Raw genomic sequence first — 16,122 nt, forward strand, 5'->3', positions numbered from 1 at the left:
ACCATTTTATTCACATCAATCAACACTGTGTAATAGCAACAACTGTCACACAAAATAATACTTTTAAAATATACACTCATATTCCTTATGATTTAATAAAATAACATTCGTTTCCTCAGTGTTTAAATATAAATGGACTATAATTTTGTTTTAAAACATCAAATTGACTATAATTTAAATAAAAAATATAAAAATTAAAAAATCAATATTTTAAAATATGAAAATGGATTTTTTATAAGTAAAAATTGAATATTGTCTCATCTCTCTTAAGACAAAAAATGAAACTTTTTTATATAAATAAATCGACTTTTTGTTTATTAATTTTTTTAATTTTTACATTTTAAAACTTTAATTTTTTATTATTTTAGTTTTAATGAATGTGTTAATTTAAAGAAAATACAGGAAACGATTATCATTTTATTAAAAATACAAAAAAAAATGTGTTGATGAATATTAAAATTATATAAAGAGTGTAAGCTTTATTTAACACTGAGAAAAGACGACTAATTTTTCCATTATGTTTTTAGAAGTTGGATATATAAATCTTAATTATGAATTAGTAAGTACGAGGTTAATTATATATAACTGAAGCTGTATATCTGTGTACGTAGTGTTGCAGTGTCATGTTTTGTACATTAACCATGCGGTGTCGTGTTTGGTATGGTAAGAAACAGAGCAAATTTGTATATATTCGTCCATTTGTGTATAGCTTCAGTTAACTGAAGTGTGTGACCAGCGAGGTTCCAAAGTTGAAACTATTACCTTATGCAACCATTATCACTATTTGAACATAAGAGGTCCAAATCCTAATCACTTTAACTTGATCCTTTCAGCTGGATAAACCCCTTTTGTAGTATTTCTCTTTACTTTCCCGTTAGAATTTTTCTGAATCTTCTCTTTGCCTATATGACTAGATGCCATACTTGGTTGTGCAGCCTTTTTCCCGCCATTCCTCCTATCAAACAAAAGACCAAAAAGTCAAATCAATGCACTCACTAAACACGCACTACCTGGCACAAAAAAGGGCCAAACACAAACCTTAAGTGCAAAATCATGAATAACAAGCCAACAGCAGCTGCACCACCCAAGACTGATCTTAGCAGTTGCTTCTTTTGAGGTTTTTCTTTTGGTATTTCTTCACCTCGCTCTTCTGTTCCAACCAAATTTTCTAAGAAGTGCACTCTCTCATCTTCTGGATTTATTTCATCCTATATCACAAAGTTGAAATAGAAACTCAATTTACAGACAAAAATGATTAACACAAGCATGCCTGAAAAGGGGTCAAAACAAACTTACTTTAACATGCACCACACGAGTATGTTCTTTTGAGCTTAGGTTTGCTATGAGGGATTCAGTAAGTGGTACAACCTCATCAGAGTTGACAGGAACTACCACATCATTTATTATCATATCTAGTACTCCCTGACCTCCATCTCCAATGTCTTGTGCTGCATCACCTTTGCAGAAATCACTAGGATCGTCACCAAGAGTGGAAGGTTTTTCACAGTCACCTAAAACTACAGCATTTGAGGCCAGAGCCGGAGAATCTATGTTTTGCTCTTTGCCATCAGTGTCCAACTTGACAACAGTGGACAAGACTTCCGAAGTTTTTTCTATACAAGGTGTAATTTCCTCATGTGAGCCATTTTCTACGGAACATGAACTTTTGTTATCTTTATATGATATGATAGCGCATTTTCCTTTCTGATCCCATTTACAAGACTCGGGCAAATAATAAGACTGACAGGACAGTGACTTCTCAGATTGGCAGCAACTACCATTTTCCAAGCACTTCAAACCAACTTGAGACTCTCTCTTTTCATATGCTAGAAAAAATTTCGGTGAAGTTGATCTAGTGTCATTGCTATGTGGAACAACTCTATCTGCAGAATTAGTATTGCAGAAGTAGCAATCAGGTGAATATAATGAAGGCTCAGTTTCTTCAAATTTCTTTACTGCGTTAGAAATTATTTGATACGGCATTTCCCTACATTTCACTATTCCTTGAGATTCGTGCTCTTCTTTTATCTTGTCCCATCGATCATTCTTGTCATTGTGCACTTTGAAAGACTCAATATTCCTAAAATTATTCTCTGCATCAACTTCATCTCCCAAGTTCAGTGCTTCCCTTGAATAACAGTTCAAGCAAGCAACTAGCAGAACCTCCTTGTCATCGCAAGTTTCAAAGAATTTGCCACTTTCTGCGGTCTGTGGAGTTGGATTTGAACCGTGAGAGCTGGCACTTTGATATACATCCGGTGTACTATTTTCTTCATGAAACAAATCGGGATCCTTCCTATATTTTGTAAGTGAGCTAGCTTCCCTTTTACCTGGTGTTTTGTCATTCTTAGGAGTTACATTCACAGAACCATTACTGCTTAATGACAATTTTTCAAAGTAATCGAAGTCCACAATCCTCGTACTTTCTTGGACTTGTTCCATTTTAGTATCTAAATGAGATGACATATGAATAAGGTCAGTACGTAAATCCCCACTGGGAGGAGATGATGACCATGTTTGCTCACAATCATGATCTATATCCTCAGAACAATGATATTGCAATGATTCCATTGAACATAACAATTCGAAGTCATCATAAATTCCATTTCTCTGTTGGTTTTGGATATCCAATTGATCTAAATCTTCAGGCAAACAAATATGTTCAACCATTGGAGAGGCTATGTTGTAGTTTATCTCTGATGTATAATCATACAAGTCATCAGTGTGCAAGTTATCAAATTGAAGCATTAGATGATTGTTTTCCGGGTCCTCATATTGATCCGAAGATGTCTCAAAGTCTTCGGTGGTGGAGGTTGGGTAACCCTGCAAAGTCATCATGCTTTAGAGATACAAGAACAAATATCAAAATGATTTGGTAAGTAGAAGCACAATGTACAGCACATGACATTCACATAAATGCATAGTCATTGGCAAGTTATTTACTTATTTTGGGGTTAAATTGGATGAAAAATATGTCAACTGAGTCACAAGGTCGTCGTTGGCTTATTAATATTTGTTTGAATTGAAATTGATTAGTGAATCCAGGAGAAACCTGTCTAGATCTTCTTCTTGCATGTTTTTGTAAGTAATAGCCACCAGAGGAATCAGCAGGGATGTTGTGCGATAGTTCTAAGCTTCTACGCATGCACCCAACCAAATCTTTGGGCATGGTTACCATACAGGTCACAATGTCAAAATCTGGAACCTGCCACCACGTTTTTTCATTAGCATAAAACCATTATTTAGAGAATAAAAATACAAGGACGAGTAAATTAAGATTGTATGGAAAATGGAAGAGACTTTCTTACATTTATATTCATAGATCTTGATTTTTTGGAGAATGAGCGTATACACATACAAACTTTTCGAGTATTTCTTCTCTCAACTACATCTGATGGAGAGAAGAGGTCAACGCCAGTCAATCCCAAAATTTTGCAAATCTGCATAGTAAAAGTTACTGAGATTACTTTGATAATTTTATCTATACCATTCAAATGTTAGAAACATCAATGAATAAAGTGAGGTTACAGAATTTGTCTTTCTTGCATTCCTATGCTTACATGAAGACCATAATTCAGACTCCAAACACATTAGAGAGTGGATGGAAGAACTAAAGAATGATTGAGCAGAAATTCTTAAGTATAAGCCTCCTCAAAACTACCCTTCAATTTGAATTCAGAATAGAAAATTTGCTCATTCTCCATGCAACCTTGTGCCTCTAAATTCAGATTAAATTTTAAGGAAATTTGCAGATTTTCAATACAATAATGAAAATGTAAATTTTACTTCTCTGATCATTTGGTCAGTAATATCAGTTTTTCTGAATATGTATGATCAGTTCAAAAAATATTCTAACTGTATTCTTTAGTAAGGAAAAAAATAACAATCGCTCCCTTAATATGCCAAAAGCAAAGATGTGATAATCGAACATTTTACCTTTAGAAATGAATCAACATTAGAATAAGGCCTATATCTCGCAACGTTCTTCTTAGAAGTAAATGACTGGATTTTGTTTGCGTTTATATGCCTTATCTCCATATGCTTTGCCGACAGCAATTTCCATACCACTTTTGACACTTGAAACCTGAAAACCAATAAAACTGTATTCAAAATTCCAAGCAATGTAAAGTGCCAATGCAGGAGCTACTTGTGTGATGAATATTAGTAGTTAGTAATGTTAGAAAGCATAATTTTGAGGCTTAATTGACTATGCTATCTCTCGGATTTGAGGTTGGAAAATAATATATTATGAATTATTTTTCAGAATATCTCAACTTAATATTAACAATAACCATAAAAACATAACATTTAAAACAAAATTGTTGATGAAACATATTATCAACAACGTACAGCAATTCTCCATCAGCAAGTACTTCTGATATAATGAGTTGCTCATCTAATCGTATCTGCAATACTTCTCCTAGCCAAATTCTTGTTTGAGTCTGTATATTGGAAAACAAATTAGCTACAACTATGAACAAACTATATCATCTTAAAATTAGTTACAAGAAAAGGGAAAGAAAACAACCTATAAAATGTAGGATTATTTTCGAACAGCGAAGCAGAGAACTATTGATCATGTCTCAGAGGCAGAGGACGAAAAACAATTACAATTTTATAGTGATTAACATTTGCTAATGTGTTTATCTATTAACTTCTATATCTATATCTGCGAATTTATTCGTTAGAAGTATAATGAATAAGTTCATTCAACCGAAGAGTCCAACATTACCACCCATATTCAACACTGAAGAATAGAAAGCTCCTTCATAATAAGCATGAGATGTTTTTATTTTAGTCTAATTTTGATACATTGTAAGTATAAAAAAAAATTAATCTATCAAACATGACAAATTGTTTTAAAATTTATTTATAAAGTAAAATAAATAAAAATGACAATGTTCCATTGTTAAAAAACTTCTGCCATGTCAGTCTATTCCAATCTTTTTTTCCGTAGGGATAATGTCAGAAATAAGGAGTTACCTTATCCTACAAATTCTCTACCAGTATCAAGTGGCTATAACTACCAATATTTCTCAAACATTAACAGCCACAGAAAACCATTTATGTATATCTCAACTTTTCATTTTTTCTCACAAACCAAACTTTATCAGACCATTTTTTTATACTTGTTTAAAACTGAAATATAAGTAAAATGAATTAATTATTACATTAATAAATACAAAAACTGGTAAATATTATTTACTTCTACCAAACACAATTATAAAATAAACAAGTTTTTAAATGTCAAGCTTGATATAAAAAATAAAAGTAATTAAAAATAAAATCTCAATAAGAGTATATTTATCTTTATATATATGCATAATTATATGTATAATGAAAGTGGTTAAAAATTACTTAGTGTGAAAAAGTAATCACCTAACTTACCAGTTCAAAAATGAATTCCATTAGATGTGGATAAAATTTATGAGAACAAAGAACGATATCTCATTTCCTCAGCCATGTTCGAAGGACTTCGACACAATACCAGACATAAACATCACAGAGCCAACATTGAAAGTCAACAAAGTTGATATGCACAACATACTTTCACATTACAGATATCCAAACAGATACAATCCTAATTCCAAATCATCAAAACGCTCGATCTACGGTAGCACAAGAACTAGAAGAGATATATATAATTCTCGTCTTCCAACGTTCGGCTCATACTATAATCAACCACACAATCCGATAACACCACTCAAATTGGTTACTAAATCGCAATAAGAATCAACCACGGAATCAGTGACAGAGAGAGTAATAAACCTGGAGGAATGCATCATCGAGTTGACGAAAGTTGGATTCGGCAGAAGAAGAAGAAGAAGAAGAAGAAGACGAAGAAGAAACCATCGTGAAGAGCTCCGTGGATGGAGCAGTTTGCGATGAAGAAACCTCACAAACCATTGCTCTGTTTTCCCCCCAAAACTGACACCCCCAATTCAACACGTAAGCAATGCCCGAGACGCTTTTATATGTATATTTGTATGTGCTGGTGTGCAGTACGTAACAAGCTCTTAGTACCTAGTAATCGGTTTGGTTTGTGTTGTGTTGTGTCCCTGTTACGTGCGACGGACAAAAAGTGGTGTGTCACAAAAGACACACCGCGGATTCTGGCTTGTGGCCTTTTGGTTATATGTAACAGTGGAACACAGTAAGCATTATTTTTATGAGGTTGTAGTTATTAAGCCACACTTCCTATTTACAACCACATTTTCGATCCTTTGTTTTGTTTAGGAAAATTTTTGGTCAACATCTCCATTCCTTCTCATGCCCTTCCATAATTAAAAATAACCTTCTGTCTTTATGTGTTAATCCCCAATTAAATGCCATGTGCTTGAGGAGTTAATAATGTTATAATATAACTCTTACGATTTTCAGACGGCATGCTTTGCGTCATTATTTCAATTGATAAAAAGGGCATAAGGAGAAAATTAGCAAGAAAAATAATTTATAAGCAAAATACAATTTGGTTTTGTAAACAATATTTTCTAACAATTTTATTATTATTTTTCTATGAGGAGAGAATTATTGTGCATTCCATTAATGAAGTTTGAATGGACAAAGCGTGTTCGTTTTTTATGATGGGCGAGTTACTTATTTGTGTATCATGGCTCCGGCATCTAAGGTTGTTACGTGTCCTCTCCTTAGGCACAATCTCAAATCTTGTCTCCTTGTAATTTCCTTTCGTTAAGTCAATAAAATTATGAAATGATTGATAAGTTTGTGTAGCTCAGAAGTTTCTCTCCAACGCCAATCCTGCAAATGGAAACAGAAAGGGGAAATAGAAAATGAAATATTAGTGCTTTTGTTTTTGTTTATCCAAGGCATCAACTTAAAAGATCCAAAACTTAATCTGTATAAATATATGTTTTTTTGTGAAAATGAGACTATTGATGAATGAATGTTGAATTTGAATACTTTGATAATTTCTTGTTATTTCTTACATATTTTTAGGAATCATTCTTTAATTTAATAGGAGATTATATCAATTAACATTGGTAATTAATTCATTAAGAATATTGACATTCCAAAGTCTTGTAACTATATTTTTCTTGAAAATTTTGAAGTTCAACATAGAAAGTTGAAAATAGTATTTTCAAGGTATCTTGAAAATGTGACAAACATTAATTATTCATTATTTTTTTATGATTTTTTTGTTCTCATCCTCTTTATAAAGGGAATTTGTAAAGAAGGGATGCAACTAAGGAGAAGAGCAACATGGAAAGTAAATGAGAGAATCACCATAGTGTGAGATTAGAAATTTTAGTGAGATGTTACAAAAAGACTTTGTATTTGATCTTGTTAGATGAAACTAAGTATTATCCTCATTGAGTTAAAAAATAAAATATTGTAATTGTACTTTCATAGTAAATATATTTTATGGATTAGGTCCCGTAAGTTTTATTTCTCAAGTTGAAAAATTGGAAAGGTTTCTCAGTTAAAAATTATTAGTGTCGATTATTGTTTCCACAAATACTCATTTTCTATATACACAAATGAGAATTAGATATGCAACCTTATTCTTATGTTTTCCTTAAACTTGTTGAATACATTTTGTTGTTCTATTTCAATTTTATATTATTTTATTTTAATTAATTATAAACCTTGACCCCCTGAATTCTTAAATTTTACGTTAATTCTATTTGAAACTTATCAAAAGATAATTGAAAATAATTTATTATATAGAATTGTACTAAGACTAAGTACCTTGAATAGGAAGTATATTTAATTTTATAAATATACTTCTTTAATCAATACAATATTTTTAAATAAAACTAAGACGTTTTGTAGATGGATTTATTTAAAAATATTTTGAAGTTAAAAATAAATAAAATCTAACAAACAGATTTCTACCTTTATTGACTCTTATTTCGAGTGTATGTTTATATAAACTAGTTCTAAAACATGGGCTTTCTGCAATTGTCATGTGAATAGAATTGTACTAAGACTCTGAAAGTAATTTTTTAAAGCAAATACATACTTTTAATTTTAAATAAATATGTATATATATAATAATAATTTTATTTGAGTCAAATAAAACCACAATAAACAAATACAATAACGCTTAGCAGTTGAAAAATCAAGATTAACTCGTTTCTTAAAGAACTTATCACTATTTTGTAAATTTAAATTAGATTTTTAATTGTAATTTTCGTCCTACATTTCACGAATCTCCAATTTTAATTTCTACCCTTTTCACAATTCTAGTCCTTTAATTTTTAATCATTCATGATTTTAGTCATGAATTTCTTCATACATAATTTTGATGATTAATTTTATATATTTTATTTTCATTTTTAAAAATATATTAAATTAATATCAAATTGTATCTGATAACAATTATCTATGGTTGATACTTTTCAATCTTGTGAAAAATGGTTGAGTATCTTCACGATTTTTCTCTTATCTCCTCGTATAATGTACGAAGTAATAGTAGTAGAAAAATAGATATAGTTTGTCTAAAAATTTACAAACTAGTGGATAATTTAAATTAAAATATCAAAATTGCATAAAAAAAATTACAAACACTAAAAAATTAAAAATTAGGAAACTAAAATTAAAAAAAAAAGTAAAATTATATAAAATATAAGAATGAAAATTACAATTAAGCCTATATTAAAATAACTATGTTTATTGTTGAACCGACTTTTTAAAGGTTTGGAAAATGATGTTGAGAAAATTTTTTAAAGTGACATCAAAGTCAAAAGAGAAAGAAAAAGAAAAAGAAAATTATATGAAAATAACTATTGTTTATTAGAAAAGTTCACATGCAAACAAAATTTTCACCACCTAATGAAACTTTTTTGTTTCTTTTTGTTCTTAACAACAATAATTAAATTAAGCATGCCTTTCGTTGGAGGAGAACTGTCTAATCAGGCGTGGTAATTAATAGTTCGTTTTGGGTATGGCCCACAATAAGTTAAATCAAATTGGCGGGTTATTGGGTTATTGGGTTTTGGGTTATTGGGCTATGTATCGGATCTATGACCCAATTTCATCTATCTAATTGCGTTAGGCCTACTAACCAGAATAAAATCTTGGATAAAAAATAATTTTATAATTTGTTATAAAAATGTTATTCTTTAAATAACGTGTACCGTATTGAAAAATTCAATTATCCCAAAATACTTAGCACGTGTTTTCTTAAAACAAATTTACCAAAACCATTTATTTTCTGGAACAATTTGGGTGCCAGTGGGCTAAAATCATAAAAGCAAAGTTCTTATGAGCTTTATTCATGTCATCATCTTATATGGTAATAAATATTTTTATTCTTATTGTTAAACCACAATGGAAATAAATTTGTAACATTACTAAAATGATACCATGAAACAAAATTCTTAGTAAGACTATGTACATTCGTTTCCTCCTTCGTTTGACATTTTATTTTTGTTCTTCCTAAACTTCACTTTTCGAAATGAAGAATAATACACCTAAAAAGTACGCACACTAATAATAACACTACAATAGCAATAGCTAAAAAGTCACGACGTTAAAGAAACCAAACCAGAAGCATAAAAGAAAAGGTTGAAACAATGTAAGTTAAAACACACCGACTAAATCCTTTTTGGTTAGTTTTTGGTAATTAATTATGTCGTTATGTGTTTGCTGTTTAGTAACGTTGTGATTTATTTGTGCATCTTTCATAATGTGGCATCATTTATTCGGCGTAAAATGATTTGGTCAGAGTCATGACATGAACCACTGCTTTATTACTACCACCATTCTAAATTCACCCAAAAACTTCTTCAAAAATCAAATCAACATATATTGCACTATTTCTTAAAATATACACCCCTTCACTTTTTACCCACTTGCATTTCTTTAAAAATTTAAGTTATTATAGCTATTATCATCTGGGAGTAAGGTTGTTTTATGATTTATGAAGTGTCCGAAATGGGATTCAAATTTAAAAAGAGGTAGTGGAAGTAGAATGAGATTAAAATGGTGGTAGAATGAATTCTTGTGTCACTGATGATGACAGAATTGGGAGGGGAGTAGTTAAAATGCATACATAAGGATCCAATATATAAAAGAATAATGAATTTGTGAGTGGGTGAATAAAATGAAGTGTTTTTGAGAATAAATAGAAAAGGAACAAGAGATAGCAGGTTGAGTATAATGAGTGTTCTACAACTACAAGGATGTTTGAGTAGCAGTGGTGTCGGACACAGGACACGGTCACGCTCACAGCACCTCCATTAGGATCTGTTTGCCAACACAAAATCCACTATTCTCTTCCTCCCTCTGATTTGACCACATGAGAAACATATCAAAATCGCTATTTTTTTGGTCTTTGTGGGGTCACTGATTGAGTGAAGAGGAGACTTCTCTGTCAAGTTCCATCATTTTTCTCATTATTAAAATGCTGAGGCATAACATGCATAAATACCTATCAAATGCTACAAGGCTCCACATTGACGTGATTGTTTTGTCGTCTTCTTTGCATCCTCCTCTCTGTATTGTTCAAAACAAGTAAAAGGGACATTACAATACCACCGTATTATTGTTATTCTGCTTTTTCAAACTTCATTTTGCGAGGGACATCAACAACCAACGAAACACCCACCTCTTCCTTTCTCTTCTTTTTATGCATTACTACTGATAAAGTTTTTAAAAAACCCGTTTGAATGCACATCGCAGAGACAGAAAGAGAGAGGTTGAGGGCCACAAGGGGGGGCCCTCTGGGAACTTTTCTTTCTTGCTCAACAGGAATACCATCTCTTTTTCATTCCTCCAACCAAAAAATGCATCTTCAATTCAATTCTATTATCAATCTTTTGACTGTCTGTACAGTTATTAACCCCCTCTCCCCTCCTGGTCAATTTGAATCTCTCTCCACACCCCACAATGTCTACATCCATAACAAAAGCAATCGAAATAAAGAACTCTTATCACATGCCCTGTACAAACTAGTGTCACAATCTCTATCCCCTCCCAACAAAAGTTAAAATAAACGTCATTCTTGTCTAAAGAACTCCTCTCCCCCTCCGTTTCAATTTTCAACCATTATGTTTGCAATGGCTATGAGAAAAATTTAGCCATCAACAACCATAATGATTTCCAGTCCACATGTGTGTTTAAATCCACCCATGTACGAAGCATTCCCTGCTGCATGGAATGTCATCTTTGCAAGCCAGACTTGGTCTTGTATTGGTCATTTATCCTCTACAAAGATTCTGTGTATGAAATCCCTAAACCTTTTTGAGTATAGCTTGGGATCAACGGCTGAGATAGAGGTGGAGTCCACTTGTAGTGACTTGTATGCATGTTCTATCTTTTTGCTTATATCGTAGTCTTGGAGAATGTCAATGATACCAAAGTAGAGGATTACATCAGATATCTGGCTGTTACTCTCTGAAGGGATAGAACTAGAATTGCCACTTCCACTACCCGTTGGCTGATCCAATCCAGCCTTACACACACTCTCAGCTCTGGCGGGCATGTTCATTCCCAGCCGGATCAGAGGTCCCCTGGAATATCAACAATCACAATTATGGATCAACAATTTAAGTAATTTGGATCCTAACCAGCTCTCATGAAGAGGGCTAAACAGAAACAAAATTACTTAAGTTTTTATAGGTTGGTTTAATTGTTAGGAGCACTAACAATTTACCTAGAAGAGACTAGATTTATACTCTCTAGGAGGGGTTGAAAAGGAATGGTGCAACGTTTACAAAAAATGAAAATATTTATCATCTGTTACTTGTAAACAAATATATCTCGCAAAGTCTGGTGTCCTAGAAAACATACTGATCCATCAAAATCCCTGTCAGCTACCATTTGGCTGTTGAAAAGAAAGCAGTGCCCTCACCTAAAAAAATCAAAGAGACCCCACCAGCGTTTGTTTCAAATGTCAGAAAAAACTAACTACAATTTTTGCAGTACAACTCAGGTCACTTTCGATACATTTCAATTTTCAGCCATTGCGATGGTATTCTTAAAAAGAAATCAATAAGTCACACCTAAGTCATAGATGGACAGGACTAGAGAGTTGCAAATATGATGCTCATCACCAGCTAGTGATTTGTTTGTACCTAACTTGCGGCCACTTCCTCTTGGCATTTTGCAGGCGCATGGGCCAAATTGAAATATATATAAACAGAAAGCATTTAAGCTCTCTGCTAGTTCTAGGCCGGGACCATGTGCAATAACCTCAAGGACACGACACACTGATACCATCGGGTACAAACAAGAGAACGATGTTTAAAGACAAAAATGTTATCCCCTATAAATCATCTAGGAGTAACATTTATTAACTGAGAATTGGTGTATAGTTAAAACAATCCAGATTCTCCTGTTTGACTGTTGTACACGAAATGCTGAGTTGGAATTGACATTAATAGTTCAAGCCAGAAACTGACAGAAAGCGCATCAAGATTTCTCTAGATCTTCAACCATTGTCTTCAATTAAATACTATTAAATAATGAACGAAAAATGCAAGATACTGCCAACAGTTTAATTATAAACTTTTAACGACAACGAAACTCAAATGTGAATAAAAGAGAGAGAAAAAACATACCGGCATGTGAGCATCTCATCGTCAAGCATATCTCTCTTGCCTGGTAAATTAATAACCCAGAAGATTTTATACCCCTCCAGGATTTAACATTTTGAAAAGGAACCAAAAACTTACAAAACTATACAAATACCTGAACATGAATTTCGTGGAGAACTTTTCATTTCATCAACCGAGCAATCATCACGAAAATGCAGGCCAATTAGAAGACTGTAATCCATGATTCCCTCTGCTTCCAAGAACTCACAGTCTCTATCGAGTTGCCTAAGCAAAAGGCAATACATAAAAGTAAGAAAACAAAAAAGTAAGAAAACACAAAATGAAAATCCAGAAAAATAAAAGAATATGCGACTTGGCAAAATCTATACCGTATAAGCTCTTGAAACCAAGACTGTTCCAGGCGAAAGACAAAATTAAGATCAAGGTCTTTGAGAGTGGTAGTCTCATCAATCTCCCCCCTTGGCTTATCCGTTGTTCGACCATGAGAAGAACCTTTGAGGTCAAACCTCTTGTGGATCCGGTACTCGGAGCAAAACACATTCCCCATTACAATAAACCGGGTCTGTTTCATCCATGGTATTACAATTTGCATTACATTTTGACAGGCATTTTAGATGGTAAATAAGCCACCTTAATTACTGCTACAAAACTCATCTCAAACCATACCTTTTGACCTCCAACAGGTTTAACACAATGCACGCCCAGGAATGCAGTCACCAAGGAGTTCTTGTACTGACAAACATGTTGGTAGTAGCTTGGAAGCATCCTAATGAGCACCTGACATGAACAGCAAAAAATCACTATTGAGCACCCAGAAAACAACAAGGTAACCAACCAAAGCTGAAAGCAAAATTTCACCACACTCAATTAACAATGTCTATATAGTTCTGTCTAGTGTCTTCAAATTAATGAATGCATTCCAACTAACTAACCTTGACTTCAGACTTCTTGACAGTCTTAATTATGAAGCGGTCATCTTGAGTAAGATAAAAGATGCTTCCACTCTTTCCCGGAGAAGACATCTCCCTGAGTGAGTCACTTCCGCAAATAGCAAGCATGTAATCCGCAGGATCTATGGCAAATAATTCCCTTAGATGTCTAAATACCCAACCAACAAACAAGTACCCACCAAGACACAGACACAATTAGTATACCATCCACAACCAATAACCAAACCTTCCTTACTGAGGAAAAAAAAAACACATTCAAGCAAAGAAAATTGTTAATGTTCACACCTGAACACCATGGGGCAGTAGTCTTTCCACCTGAAGTCCACTGACTGGTGCTGGGGTGTAAACCTAGAGCCTTCAGGTGGGAACCTCGTCCAGAACTTCTCCTTAGGATCAAAATCCCCTGGTCTAAGCTCTCTCACTATAGAAGAATGCTTGACAACAGTGTATCTAAAACAAAAACGCCTTAATGAAAAAAAACTGAAACGAAACTAATGATAGTAAACTCCAAAAGCCAAAAACAACGATACCTAATACCCAGTTGAAGATTAAGGATAAGATCATAGCTCTTATGCCCTCTGGAGACAGTTTGACCAGGCTTCTTAACCTCACTACCAGAACCATCAAGAGACCAACAAGGACTCTTCTGCAAAACCCCACACCCATTGTTATTATTAATAATAATATCATCACCGTTCTCAGACTCACTGGTAGTGGTACCATCCCTGTAGAACAGAGAAGCCTCGGCATTGTGAACAATGTCACAGGTGATGTCCCCAGCTTCTCCATCCAACTCCCAGATACAAATCCTGGGAAAGCTCACACTCCTACACCCATCCACCGAACTCCTCTTCATCTTCTCCTCACGTGCCTCTTCCATAAACTCCTTCCCCCAGTTCCCCGCGCAAGTGCTCCCATCATACCACGTGAAAACACCCTTCCCCACAGGCACACCATTCTCCCAAAACCCCTCGTAACGGTTCCCATTCGCCCACACCAGAACCCCCTTCCCCGAAATCACACCACTCCTCCACTCCCCCACGTACTCGTTGCCGTTCCGCCACGTGTACCTCCCCTCCCCCTCCTGCAAGTTGCACCTCCACCAACCTTCGTAAACATCCCCATTACCGTATCGTTTCTCGCCGAACCCGTGCTTTCTGTCGGCCACCCAGGACCCTCTGTACATGTCGCCGTCGACGCCGATGAAGGATCCGAAACCGTCTATCCGACCCGACTTGAATTCCCCCTCGTAGGTGGCGCCGGAGGGCCACGAGAACCTCCCCTTGCCGCAAGCTTTCCCCTTTCGCCACTCCCCCTCGTACATGCACCCATCGGACCAGAGGTACTTCCCGGTGCCGTGCGGCGCGTTCCCCGACAGGGTGCCGCTGTAGATGTCGCCGTTCGGAAGAGACTTCTCTCCGACAGGACTCACGCGCCGCGAAACCCGAGTGGTTGAGTGGCCGCCGCTGCTACTGTTGTTGCTGCTGCTATGCTCGGTTCCCGGTTGTTGCGGCTTCTTCTTCTTGGCGCGAATGTGGATGTCTTTGTGGTGCGAGAGAGGGAGAGTGAGGAGCGTCTCTTGCATGTTCTCTCACCGGCGGCGGAGAGTAGCTGGAGAGTTAACCAACAGTGGCAGCATCTCCGACGAAACTGAAAAGAGAGAGAGAAATTATGACACAGATTTAAGAGGTTTTGGTTTTGGTTTGCTTTGGTGCCTTGGCTTGGTTTTTTCAACCATTCCTGCTGCAATGCTTTGTTTTGCTTTTTACGGTTTGTTTTTTCTTTCCAACATGTACGTCAATGTTGTACTAACCATGTTTTTTTTTTATCACTGTTTCTCCGTCACCGACGTTACCCACGTCTCCTTATCGTAGTGTCAATGTTATTATACGTAAAGTTTTATAGTAGTCGTATACGAGAAGGATAAAGAGAGTGACTTTGTCACTAGTGCAGTGTTGTGTTTGTTAGGTGTGGTGGTAAGGGCGTGATGCAAAATGAACAGTAGTGTCCATGTATCAAGATTCTTATGCAAAAACAAAGGTTTCAATTTTCAACCCAAACAGGGAGAACTTCCTACATGATGTGATAACTTATTTTTCTTGAAATTCAACAAATAAATCAATATTTTCTATCTCTTATCCAAAAATGTTCAGTCTTACATATATAGAGCCTTTTCTACAGTGAAATGTTGGCACAGAAGATTGTGGCGAGTGACCTCACCCTGTGCAAAAATAGAAAGTTATTACAAGAATTTGAGTTTAATTGAAGGGTGTGAAAATGCAAATTGAGAGACACGGGTAGAGAAGTAGTGTGTGACGATGATTCGGTAGGTCGATTTCACATGAGGCATTAAGAAAAGTGTGTCACTTTGATCTGTTGACAATTGTCGGCCAAAAAAATAAAAGAAACAGAGGATTATTCACGATTCATCATATCAGATCGCAGCTCCATATTTTGCGTCAATGATTTCTGGGGCCACACGCTGCCCTTAAAGACAAGAATCCAAATCATCAACCAACCAAATTCCACAACTATCATTCTGATTCATTCGTTTTTAAAAATAAATAACAATCATTTCTGTTTCTCCTTCTTTTGGCTCTTTTCCTCTTTATACTTGCTATTTTATGCCCACATGTGTTTATACACCA

The 16,122-nt window shown here is 34.7% G+C and overlaps 2 protein-coding genes across 3 annotated transcripts; both read right to left on the reverse strand.

Moving 5' to 3' along the window:
• Positions 1–545: 545 nt before the first annotated feature.
• LOC137812532 (uncharacterized) lies at positions 546–6,177 on the reverse strand. Its single transcript, XM_068614574.1, has 8 exons — positions 5,770–6,177; positions 4,351–4,442; positions 3,937–4,084; positions 3,309–3,440; positions 3,053–3,205; positions 1,297–2,823; positions 1,039–1,208; positions 546–955 (listed from the first exon to the last, which is right to left on the reverse strand). The coding sequence occupies exons 1-8, from the start codon at positions 5,905–5,907 to the stop codon at positions 811–813; spliced, it is 2,505 nt and encodes an 834-aa protein (XP_068470675.1). The 5' UTR covers positions 5,908–6,177; the 3' UTR covers positions 546–810.
• Positions 6,178–9,924: 3,747 nt separating this feature from the next.
• Positions 9,925–15,333, reverse strand: LOC137812533 (phosphatidylinositol 4-phosphate 5-kinase 1-like). Of its 2 annotated transcripts, none has more exons than XM_068614575.1 (8): positions 14,005–15,333; positions 13,760–13,924; positions 13,457–13,622; positions 13,191–13,301; positions 12,893–13,086; positions 12,658–12,788; positions 12,528–12,567; positions 9,925–11,477 (listed from the first exon to the last, which is right to left on the reverse strand). In XM_068614575.1, the coding sequence occupies exons 1-8, from the start codon at positions 15,057–15,059 to the stop codon at positions 11,162–11,164; spliced, it is 2,178 nt and encodes a 725-aa protein (XP_068470676.1). In that variant the 5' UTR covers positions 15,060–15,333; the 3' UTR covers positions 9,925–11,161. The 2 variants fall into 2 exon arrangements, with proteins under 2 accessions (XP_068470676.1, XP_068470677.1); XM_068614576.1 differs by lacking the exon at positions 9,925–11,477 and adding an exon at positions 11,731–11,818 and having other exon boundaries at positions 14,005–15,219.
• Positions 15,334–16,122: the final 789 nt, after the last annotated feature.

This window comes from Phaseolus vulgaris, chromosome 2 (genome assembly GCF_000499845.2).
Source record: "Phaseolus vulgaris cultivar G19833 chromosome 2, P. vulgaris v2.0, whole genome shotgun sequence".
NCBI classification, from domain to species: Eukaryota; Viridiplantae; Streptophyta; class Magnoliopsida; order Fabales; family Fabaceae; genus Phaseolus; species Phaseolus vulgaris.